This window comes from Dromaius novaehollandiae, chromosome 2 (genome assembly GCF_036370855.1).
Source record: "Dromaius novaehollandiae isolate bDroNov1 chromosome 2, bDroNov1.hap1, whole genome shotgun sequence".
In the NCBI taxonomy this organism is placed as follows: Eukaryota; Metazoa; Chordata; class Aves; order Casuariiformes; family Dromaiidae; genus Dromaius; species Dromaius novaehollandiae.
The window spans coordinates 83966693-83978944 of NC_088099.1; the positions used below are offsets into that span (position 1 = coordinate 83966693).

General features: G+C 34.8%; 1 protein-coding gene across 2 annotated transcripts in view; it reads right to left on the reverse strand.

Annotated features, from left to right (window-relative positions):
- RETREG1 (reticulophagy regulator 1) overlaps positions 1-12252 on the reverse strand; it is a 72809-nt gene that overhangs the window by 6304 nt on the left and 54253 nt on the right. For both annotated transcript variants that reach the window (XM_064506873.1, XM_026121860.2), the window contains 5 exons: positions 10371-10497; positions 8499-8583; positions 5680-5817; positions 3803-3867; positions 2527-2653 (listed from right to left, as the gene is read on the reverse strand). In XM_064506873.1, the coding sequence (XP_064362943.1) occupies positions 2527-2653; positions 3803-3867; positions 5680-5817; positions 8499-8583; positions 10371-10497 (542 nt within the window). The remainder of the gene's footprint in view (positions 1-2526; positions 2654-3802; positions 3868-5679; positions 5818-8498; positions 8584-10370; positions 10498-12252) is intronic.

Genomic DNA, 12252 nt, shown 5'->3' on the forward strand with positions numbered 1-12252 from the left:
TAGCAATGGAGTTAGGAAAGCCAAAGCTCAGCTTGAGTTGAAACCAGTGAAAAATATGAATGGCAACGAGAACAGCTTCACACTGGCAGCTTCACATTGGTACATTGGCTGCAAAAGGGAAAAAGTGGGCCTGCTGCTAAATGGGGCAGGGGATCTAGACAAAAAAGACATGGAAACAGTGAATGTACTCAGTGCTTTCTTTGCCTCTATAATGCCTCTTTACTAGTAATGTCTGCCCTCAGGACTCTGAATCTAACTGCAGAGTCTACAGGAGTGAAGCACTACCACAACAGAGGAAGACAGACCTCTGAGCACTTCACTAGACTGGATATGAACACACCTATGAGACCGGATGGGATGCATTTGAGGATGCTGAGGGTGTAGCCTGTGAGGCTACTCACACATAATCTTTGAAGGGTCATAATAACTGGTAGAGGCTCCTGAAGACTGGAAAAAGGCAAATGTTGCACCCATCTTCCAGAAGATGGCAAGAATAATAATTCAGGGAACTACAGACTAGTCAGCCTCACCTCAGCCTCTGAGAAGATTATGGAGCAAATCCTCCTGGATACAACTTCCAAGCGTATGAAGGACAAGACGGTGATTTGGAGCAGCCAGCATGTATTTACCAAAGGCCAGTGGTGCCTGACCAACCTGACTGCCATCTATCATAAACTGACTGGTTCAGTGAACAAGAGGAGAACAATGGATGTTGTTTATTTTTACTTCAGGAAATCATTTAACATAGTTTCCCACATTATCCTTACATCCAAATTGTTGAATGAACTGGGCAAGTGAACTCTAAGGTGGGTGGAAAATTGGCTGGACTGCCAGGCTCAAAGGGCTGTGACCAGTGATATGAAGTCCAACTGGAGGCTATTTATTACTGGCGTCTCTCAAAGGTACTGCAGCCAATATTATTCAGTATCTTTATTAGTGACATAGATGATGGGATGGAGTGCACTCTCAGCAAGTTCACAGACAAAAGCAAACTGGTATGTGTGGGGCTCTATTTGATGCACCGGATGGCAAGGCCCTCAGAGGCACCTGAAAGGCTGGAGAAAATGGGGTAGAAGAAACATCATGATGTTCAACAAAAGCAAATGTGAAGTCCTACATCTGGGATGGAATAACCTCATGTAACAGTACAAGCTGGGGGCCAACTAGACAGAAAGCAGCTTTGAAGAAAAAGACCTGGATGTCCTTGTGGACAGCAATTCAGCATACATACCCTTGCAGCAAAGAAGACCAACCACATACTGAGCTGTATTAGCAAGAGTGAAGTCAGCAAGTCAATGAAAATGATTATTTTCCTATATTCAGCACTTGAGAGAGCACATTTGGAGTGCTGCATCCAGTTTTGACCTCTCCAGTACCAGGAAAACTGACACATTGGAATGAATCCCCCGGTGGGCCAGCATGATTAGCAGAGGGGTAGAGCACATGACACATGAGGAGAGGGTGAAAGAAGGGGGTTTGCTCAGCCTTAAGAAGGCAAAGGGGAGATCACATAGCTGTCTTTAACTACCTAATGGGAAAGTATAGAGAAAACGAAGCCTGACTCGTCTCTGAGGTGTGCAGTGGAAGGATGAGGATAAATCAACATAAGCTGGAACATGGGAAATTTCAACTCAATAGAAGGAAAAACTTCTTCACCATGAGGGTGGTCAAATACTGGAACAGGTTGTTCAGACAGGTTGTGGCATCTCCATCATTTGATACACTCAAAATTCAACTGGATGCAGCCCTGAGCAAACTGATCTAGTTGAACCTGCTTTGAATAGGAGGTTGGATTAGACAAACTCCAAAGGCCCATTCCAACCTATGATTCTGTGGTTGTATGATGCTGTCTGATCACAACTTTAAATATTAAAGAAATAATTAAAAAATAATTAGGCATGTAATTTTAGAAGAGGAGAAATGCAAGACCAGCAGAGCAACAAATCCACACATATAATTACACCAAACTACTGCTGTTCTTAATCTTTATTAAGGCAAAGTGCTAGCAGGAAGGTGGCTCTAAAAAGTAAAAGCCTCCAGATCTGGCCTTGAAAGACAAGTACTTGGGCATCTCTTCCTAGACTTAGTCTTTGCATCTTGTTTGGGCTCATTACTTGCTGCCTTCAGCAGCATTTTAGTATCCAGAGCCTACTAATACTTTCTTTAATTCACTGTTGAACAACTTGAAGTATCCACTTTTTCTTCCTCACCTTTTATTCACATAGTTTACTTTATCCCAGAGCATTATTACTAGCTTAAAAGATTTGGTGGAAGACAGTAACAAATCTGGCACATATTGAATGTGCCTGTTTTACCCACAGCTATTTGTTTATTTAGATTTTCACTGATGTGCTTCATTATTTTTAAGAAAAAGACAGCTCTTACACAAGATGTATCCAAAAAACAGAACTACTGGAATGAATTTTAAATTCACTATAAAAAAAAGCCTTATATCCTCAAATTCTCTAATAGTTTCCAGATAACTTACAAGACTTAATTGATGAAATAAATAAAGCCATTACATACCATCAGATGTGTCTGTCTGTGGAGAATACCCCTCGGATAAGTTAAAGGTCCCATTATCGGTCCAAGATACTTCCGATACATCTGTATCAGACACTGACAGCTCTTTGGCAACAGCTGCAGGACTAACCTAGACATAAAAAAGCCCCATACGTGGCATTCTTATACTCAAAAAAGTCACACTACAGGAAGCCAGTGCTTCGATACCAAAAAAAAGTATCTTGCATGTGACAGCAAAATAAATTGTCCACTATTTAAACTTTAGTTGTAGAAACATAGGAGCATAAATACTTAAAGTATACTTTCTTCTTAATGAGTCTAAATTCTATTATACTAAAGAAGCATGGAAAATTCTAGCTTTTAAAGCATATCTTTATATTTTAAAACTTAAAATTTATATTTATATTTTAAAATATAATACTTATTCTTAAAGTAAAATCTTACTGTAATGAAAACAGAATGATCCTGCAAATATAAAATATGCATATATGTAAAGAAATGCATAAACTTGGATCAAAACAAAAACACTAGACAATCAGAATTTAGCTAAATCAAAAATCATTATCTTCTATAAATTTATCCAACAGTATTCAGTTATTTCAGCTACAAATTTTATCAAATGGGATATATATATTTTTCAAAATTAAAAGCATCTTTAAAGTGATCACTTTCAAAGTCAGATTCTAGCTATTGCTGATCTAAAACTGCATGAGAATTCCTGTAATTTTGATTTTTTTAATATCAAATAATCAGTATTCTAACGGAAGATCCTTTGACATACAGTTATTTAGAATATTAAGAGAGAAAGGAGGTACTATAGTGTTCTCATACATATCTAGAAAGATACTTAGAGATATTATCAGACAAGTGATTACACAAGTCTCTGACAAACTACATAGATTATCTATGAATGTTTCCATTTTAGATACTGATGTGACAATAACTAGCTGCAGTTCCACTGTGGCAAATAAAAAGGCTGCATTTGCTATGAAACTCTGATTTAACTGTTCTATAGCCAATACAAAATAAACACATTTTCCGTTTAGTAGGCCACAGAAACCATTACTCTGAAGGCCAGATGTCACAATATAAGTGCAATAAGTTAATTAGCATAGGTCTAAAGTTGGAGACTATGAATCACTTTTAAAATATGTTGTTCAGGAACAGAGTCTTCTGGGGAGTGAAAACTCTTCCATAGAAAACAGAGACAGTAGTCTAGATAGTCTCCATTTGCTATATAGATTTAAAAAATAAGACATGGCTGACTGAAAAAAGTCACCTTAGGACACAGAGCTGATATTTCTAATTCACTGTCATCTTCCATGGGTTTTGTTTTTGCTGCTTCTGAAAGAAGAAAGGAAAATTATCTTACTCATGTCAGTGCACTTCCAGGTTTCATGTATCTTTTTTGCCACAGCTTGAGTAGGACAATAAACCTGCTATAAGCTAGGGAGAGGCAAAAGGCTGACTGAGGCTGGATATTTATCAAAATATAATATGCAGCAGCTAAAGCAGGAGAGATAATGTTTCTTTAAAATACCCTCCAACACATTCATCTGCCTGTGTTGTATATATTTATTTCAAAAATCTCTGTTGCTCACCGTAATATAATGTGATCTGACAATATCTGTCTATCCTTTACACTACACTGTCAATACAAGGCACAGTTGTAACACAGGCAGTGTAGTTATATTCCACTACATTACGTTTACACAAAAACATACAATTTTCTGGATAACTACATGTAATCTTCATCCACAAAACTTTTTTTTTTTGCATCCAGTTTCCCTGCATGCACAGCATTTATATTCAAGTATGTATATAAAGCATCCTCTGAAGTCTGGTAGAATGATGCCCCTAATAAACAGAAACACAAATTCTGCCTCATTTCCTCTCTCTATCTGAGAAGAGTTTCATAAATATTATAAACCAATATAAGCCAGTAGTGCTGAAAAATAAAGTCCTACTATTCCTGGTTGCCTATTTTTGCAGCTTGCCACTTCCTCTCTTGTGCAGCACAAGGGTTTGTGAACCCACATGGTGAAGCAAATTAGGGAATTTGTCTGAGTTGAATGAAATTGGAGGGAGAGAGGCAGGATGAGTAATTCCTGGACCACTTCCCCAGCAGTGGCTTTGAAAGTCAGGAACAAATGGTCTGATTGCTCTGCCCTTGTCTCTCTGTCTGCTCATTTCCTTTAAAAGTAAAACAAGGTGGAATAACAAATGAAGGAAAAAAATCTGTGCGTTATTCCTTATTTCCAACAACTACTGCATTATACGTAAGAGAAAGAAGAAAGGCAGATGGTTCCTCTTGTGTTTAGGAGCAGTGTGCTGTATGGGAACAATGACAAGAAATGCACATTTTAAAGCAAATATGAAGTCTACTGATGTAACACTTACTAAAGCTAAGTTACCTGGAAGCAATGCGAATATCATACAAAGTTTTAATTACCCAAACTGTAGCACATACAAAAAACAAACTAAAGATAACATTTACATAAATATTTTTTCTTGAAACAGATTCATTACTTAAAATCTAAAGGACTCTGATTTTATAAAAATTTCAGGTGAGATAGGTGAGATTTTGTTTTTTATTGATTTCTCCCCTGCCTAAGTGAGAAATTTGATTAATTTACAGCTGCTACCGTATTAGAGTTTTTAAAGGCTTATTGAGTATTTAGGGAAGAAAACAGCATCTCTTTTTTCCTGTTGCTGTTGGGAGACAAGGTGAGGCAGACTTAGATGCTAGAACAGAGTTTAGTTTCTTACTGAAAATTCTGTGATGTACTAATCTTGTGTTCTTGGGGAGTGCTCTCTCCTGCGTGAGTCTTCCTTATCTAAATAGAGATAAGCATTTCATGCTTTACAACCAGTAGTTTTTCTGAAAATCTTCAAGCATTATGGCAAATCAAGTATAATGAGAACCATTAGTCCTGCCTTGTTTCCTTCCATGAAATCATTCTTTACCATTCCCAGACCTCTGACATACATGATTATACATTATATATCCTTATTAAGCTAAGAGTTGTAGTCAGATTCAAATATGTAAGTAACTTTATACTTGGCTTCACAGGACAAACCAAACTGTCTGAAAGATGAATAAAATTTTCTCTGCATACAGAAATACATTATTTGGGACTGTACTTAATTACTCACCAGACCTCTCTTTTTTCTTCTGGTTGATATATTCCACTATTCCAAAATCTAGTTTCATCAGAACAGACTTAATTTTGTTGCACACTTTCTGTCCAAATTCATTGCACTTGAAGAAGGGACATAAAAAGGCACACAATACTGTGATAAAATGAAGAGAGAAATAGAAACTGTATTGAAATATTGCTTTATAAAAAGTAACTAAATAAAGGTTATAAATTTGCATAAGATGACAAAACTATTAATTTTATGTAATACAGGTAGTTTTGCATAACAAACACTGAAATGCTCATGTCAGAGGAGCTGCTGATGTGAAGTCCAGTTTCTAGGAGGCATTCGTATTCATCACAGAAAATTACAGTGTATTCATATCAATTGACACCTTTCATACTTCCAGCAGCACACTTATAAAAAGCTAAGACAGGTTGATCACAAAACTTGATAGCATAAATGAGGTTATCTTGAAGTGTTCAAGTTAAAAAAGAGTATAATAGCTACTATGGATGCTACCTTTTCTAAATCTGCTATAACTTGTGGGGATATCATCATTCTCAGTATAAACTACAGATAATTCCCCCAAAAAGCAATTCTTTGTAAGTAATTTCATTGATATCACTTTGCCTATTCTCATTTCAAATCAGATTCAGATTACATTCCAATCATCACAATCTTTAGATAAATCTTTAAAGACGAGAAAAACAAAAGCAATTACTAAAACAGTAGAAACTGTCATCACATTATGACTGTATAGGATCTATTAGAACTGAACATACACTTAAGCAAAGGATTAAATAATATTGCCAGATCTAGTGAAAATAAATGGTGTATATGTTTAAAACTAAAATAGACATTGCTCAGTTTTGGTTTGTTCAGAAACAGAATGCAAGCGTGTATCTCTGTCAGGGCAAATGGGGAGCAGATTCAAAACGTACCCATCAAATTTGTGTTTGTTGAGATTATTAGGACCAGAAGTAATTGGTAACAAGATCAGTACTTACTAGATTCCTACAGTGGTATTATATCAAATGTCTGTATAAGCTGGCAGACAAAATATGAACTTGAGATTTATCACTACGAGATCTGTCCAGTGTTTTTTGTATTTTCCCCTAAGAGAGGAAATTATTTTCTGGGTGAGGCATAAACCTGGTACTGAGGAAATCGATGTTCATTTCTAAACTGTTACATTCATGGCATTTGCAAGACAGGTAGAGGTATCATTCTCAGGAGGGGAAGGAGAAAGGAAGGGGAAGGGGAAGGGAGACTGCTCAAAGCACGTGAGTCAGTTTGTAGAGAACCATTTCTCTCTTGTATCATTCCTACGTTTAACCTCTTCTTTCCTGACCTTCCACAAATTACAGAAGTTTTATTCTGAAGAAAAACAAATCATCTACACATGCTTTTTGGATGGCAAAATATATAATCTATGCTTATAGTATTATTTATATATAAAATATATACTACTATGTATTATATATAATATAAATATGCTCTATAGTCTATTTGACATTAAATAGTAATTTGTTAAAAATAATTAAAATACGTATTTTCAGGATGAGGTATAGTATTGGATATCTAGTTTTCCATGCGAATCCAGTGATTTTGCTATTACACAACCACTGTTCTCAAAACTCTCCTTTAGGTTTCGGTCTGCCTGACCGAAACTTGCTTTGTTCTCATTCTTCTTCACCATACACATTTATTTTTCTCATACCCTTTTACTCAGTGTCTGAATGGCTGTGCTATATCTGTACACACAAAGGTTCAATTTAAGGAAACACTTTTTTATCAAACAAAAGAGAGTCTTCCACAGTTTTACATATCTTTTCTTCATACTGTAGGACAATTTTTAACACCAGTAGTACAGCCAATACATTAACAGGTTAACAGCCGTATCTGAGGTCAGCATTATTCCTACTTGTAATGGCTATGCTGTTGTATGAGAAGGATTAAGCTACAACAAGGAAAGGCCAATTTATTTTTGCATGGCAAGTACTACACAATGATTTAACGCATTTTGACAAACACATAATAAGCTTAAAACATTTAATTAATCTCTTTTTTTTTCTTTTTTCATCCTTGTACAGGTGTATACTGGTGTTTTCTTGGTGAAAGGAAGAGGCAATAAAAATTGTTCTTTTTCATAATCATTCCATTATCACCTTATTTATTTTAAGTTTGAAAAGGAAAATTAAATTTTCACACACACATATATAGTTGTATACTATTTATGTGCATTAAATTGAATAATTTAATAGTCATGTGACAAAAATGAAAAAAAACAGGATCACTTCTGAAAAAAAGAGATTTCTTGTCATTGAAAACTAGTTCAGCATCTACCACCAGTGTCTGAGGACACTTGCTTCCCCTGTTCTAAGACAAGAACATCTACGACTAAAACAAAAATGACGGACAGAGTAAACGAAGTGCATTCTGATATGCTTCTAATATTGTACTCTTCAGTAGGGAGAACTGGTTTGTATAATAATGGAATAATAACTATTTTTATTTATTTATATAGTATTTGAAAAAATTCCAAGAGGGAATTTATGATCATAGTAACATTTATCTTTATCTTGATTTAGTTTAATTTTAACAGCTCTGAGATACAAGAACAAAGCCACATTGCACTAGAATTAATAGGCTGAAAAGAATTGTAAACCGACTGCTATATGACAAATGACACGTGTCAAAACCACGTCTATACATATATATTTTTATATATATATATAAAAGTGAAAAATACTCCTCACAGAGAGACCAAATAATGACCAAACCACACACATAAATCACGACTGAAAAAATGAAAAAGAGCGTATACTTACGCAGAACATAGGAGAGGACAACTCCAGGAATGTAACTTCCCAAAACAGTGAAAAATGTACATACACTGCAGACTAGTAGGCAAAACTGACAAAAGACATTAAAATTGGCCATTAACAATTCCATTGTTATAAATATTTAATCATTTTGCAAAAGAGAAATTCTCCTAAATGTTGCATTCTGAATGGAATATAGAAAGTAACAGAAAATGAAGGTTTTTAAAATTAGAAAATACTGTGATATTTCTTGTGCAAATAAGCAAACAATGCATTTCGAATAATCAAAAGGTACACTCCTCTGTATTATAAGAATATGCTGTTTTATAAAAGTTTAACGAGCTTATGGTTATCACTAAAATTACTAGGAATTCCTTCACTTCCTTTACACAAAAAAGGCTTAAGAGTTACATGCAGGACACAAAACAAATTATTAATTGAAATATTATCATCCACACTTGCTGCATGCTTGAAAAAGCAAAAAGTTCTCTCCTCTGTTGTGTTGCTTCATAGAAACTGTTTTCTCTTGTAAGATGCTAAGCATCTCTAGGTGCTTGTTGACCACTCTAGCATCCCCGTAATGACAAGACTGAACTGAATTTAAAATATAAGATTTGAGATTCAGCCTCTGCTGTGATTGAGATGTATAGTGCATCTTTCTCAAATGCACAACACTGAGTACAGAACCGATCTGTTGAAAGTTTCCAAAATAATGCATTTGCTTTGGAGCTAATTTGCACTAACATGGGTAATTTGAAGAAATTTTGCACACACCATCAGTGACTATTTTGCTTGTAATTATAACAGTAAAATAATGACATGGCTCAGAGAATGAGGGCGTACCGTCAAAATTAGCTTTTCAAAATCAGGACTACAATATGTCTTAAAGATACAGTTGCTGTATCATTTTACTACAAGACAAAATTTGGGGTCTGTGTAAATTGACATTGCATTTCCTTACATCAATATATGCCAACTTCTTCTAAATTCAACTCTAATTTTATTATCCTATATATATATATATATAGTAATTCCTTTTTATATAATTTATACATCCTTGAAATGTATTTCACCCTGCTGCTTGTATTTTCAGTCTAAATTCCTAATATTGAATATTGTACTACATACTTCCAATTTGTCAATTCTGAAGGGCTTGTTTCCATGAAAAACTTCAGTGGCAAAGGCCACCTCAATCCTAAATTTTTAAATTTAGCAACACATACGTAAAAATGAAAATTATATTTTCCAGTATTGTTGCCATGATATATTGTTATTATAGCTGGCTATATGATTAGTATTTTTTCTTTGAAAAAGAAAGCTTCTCAGTATTTGACTAGAATAGCATAATGATCTTCTTCCTACTAGGAAAGAGTAAACCTTACTCTTGCTTGCCTTTTCACCGAGTCAGCTCAGTCCAGCTCAATCTTTCCAGTAAAAAATATACTATATCTGTATAGAAGAAAAATTATCACAATAAAATATGAAGGATTCTCCTCTATTGTATAATACCTATGCAGCTATTTCTGAGAACTACAAGTATTTGAATAAAAAAAACAACTCCACATCTATGTTTAGGACTCTTGTATTTTTTCTGCTTTTTAAGTTTTCATTAAATTGTGATATTTTAAATCTCTTGTGCATTGAAATGACTGATGAGGTTCAAGCAGCTTATAAGGGGAGGGATTGTATTGCTCTAAACTTACCACAAGCACTTTTTCTCACATATAACTACCTGTATTCTGCACAGACAGAAGTTAGCACAAACTCATGACTAAATTTATCTCAGCTTGTGTGTTTTATTTTTCAGGTTTTTTTAAAATCTATCTCACCTTTTCATTAAGCAGTATCAAACCATTAATCTTACTTGGCAGTGCTTACCTTGCCAGGGTTTTGTTCCTTGAAGTGTGACATTTCTTGAAGAAATACAAATAAATTCATCAGTACTTCTGAAATGCACTGATTTATTCTGGGTCTGTAGTCATGTCTAGAATTGATGACTTTCCAGCTGAATAAAACAAACAAAAAACCCATCAACTTTAGTTACAGCTCATATGAAAGTTGGAACTGGCTGCAAACATTTGAAGGCATATCAGCTGTTACCTCCTGTTGGTATGTTTTGCTAACATTACTGCTCTTTTACATTGTATTTCAATAAAGTTAATTATTAGAGATAAATCATGTTGATAAACTACAGCCTCAAGTTATCCAATGGCTGCTGCTCTGCTACAGACATATGTGTTCATCTCTATATATTTTATATTGGGCTAATTAGATCTTTTATTATAAGAAGGCATGTTTTGTACTCAGGCATTACCTTGTATGTGAATCACCAAATTTCAGAGGATTATATCTTGGCATTATAGCTGTAGAAGCATAACAGACTAGTCCCTACTTCAGAGACTACTTTATTTCAGTAATTAAAAAAAAAAATTACCGCATATGGGAACCCTAATTCTGTGCATGGATTGTACGCACTACTACTCTTTATCTGCCTTGACAAAGCTTGATCATTCTACAAAAAAGTTGCTATCAACTCTTCCTAATTTCATATGCACAGCAGAGACTTCAACATTACTCAACTTGTAAGTTTTTCAGGAATACATATTTAATAATAAAATAAATTTAATAATAAAATAAATTTCATTCAGGGCAATCCTACAACCACCAAACATGAACAGGCTCCTCGTCTTTAGAACAAAATAAGAACTTGGCTAACTTTGATGACTTCCGTCATCAAATTTGTTTGTATTATTAACCTGAAGTACTCGATTTCAGCATTATTCAGCAAACACTTACTCAGTGTATGCTCTTCCTGAAAAAGCAGAGCATGGAAATAAAAAGAAATACTAACAAGGCAGCCTCTCCTAAGGGTCGGTTTAGTAGTAGCTAATCTTGATCTATATAAGCAATTATAGAAGCAATTACTGCTTAGGCACTTTGACCATATGAAAACACTGAGTTAAAAGCACAGTTGTAATCTGAATTAAGCAACGGAACCCCAAACTTGTTTATTTACATTAATTTTTCTAGAAAAATATATCACAGTACTTCTCATAGCAACAGGATGACCACACATATTAATATATTTAATTTCAGGCATATAGTCTTTGTGCTTTTTCCTTATTTTTTATCTTGCTTTGCAAACTATGGTAATCCTTAAGAGATCGTTATCCAACTTACAAAAAAGGGCTTCTGAAGTCTTGACGTTTACATATGTTTCCCTGCTGATTTTTTACTTTTTTATTATATTGAAAGGACTGTTTCTAAGGTTTAGATTATGATTGTTTGGTCCTTTTAAGAAAAGAAAAAAGCTATACCAAAGAGTTTGCTGAAAAATGCAAGGAAGACTATGTATCTCATTTGGGGCTGATAAGTTTTGACAATATCCAGTTGAAATGATCACGTCATACAGCTATTTGGACAAGCAGACAAAACATGAAACAACAAACGAAAGGCAATATCGCACCAGCACAAGCATGGATGTACCGCTACATCAGCTTCCAGAATCTAGAGTAAATGTTGCACGTTTTATGAAATCAGCTTTTGCATAAGTCACTGTTCAGTACATACACTTTCGATTAGACTGAATGCCAGTACGCCATAAACGATCCCACAGTCATTTTACTGTGGTACATAACCTATTAAATAACCAGTGCATCACTCTGCATTAACGGTACATTGCTGTCATAGATGGATCAAATTACAGGATGAATTCAAAACTGTATTACGATCCCCCCAAAGTAGAAGGGTTGGGGGGCAG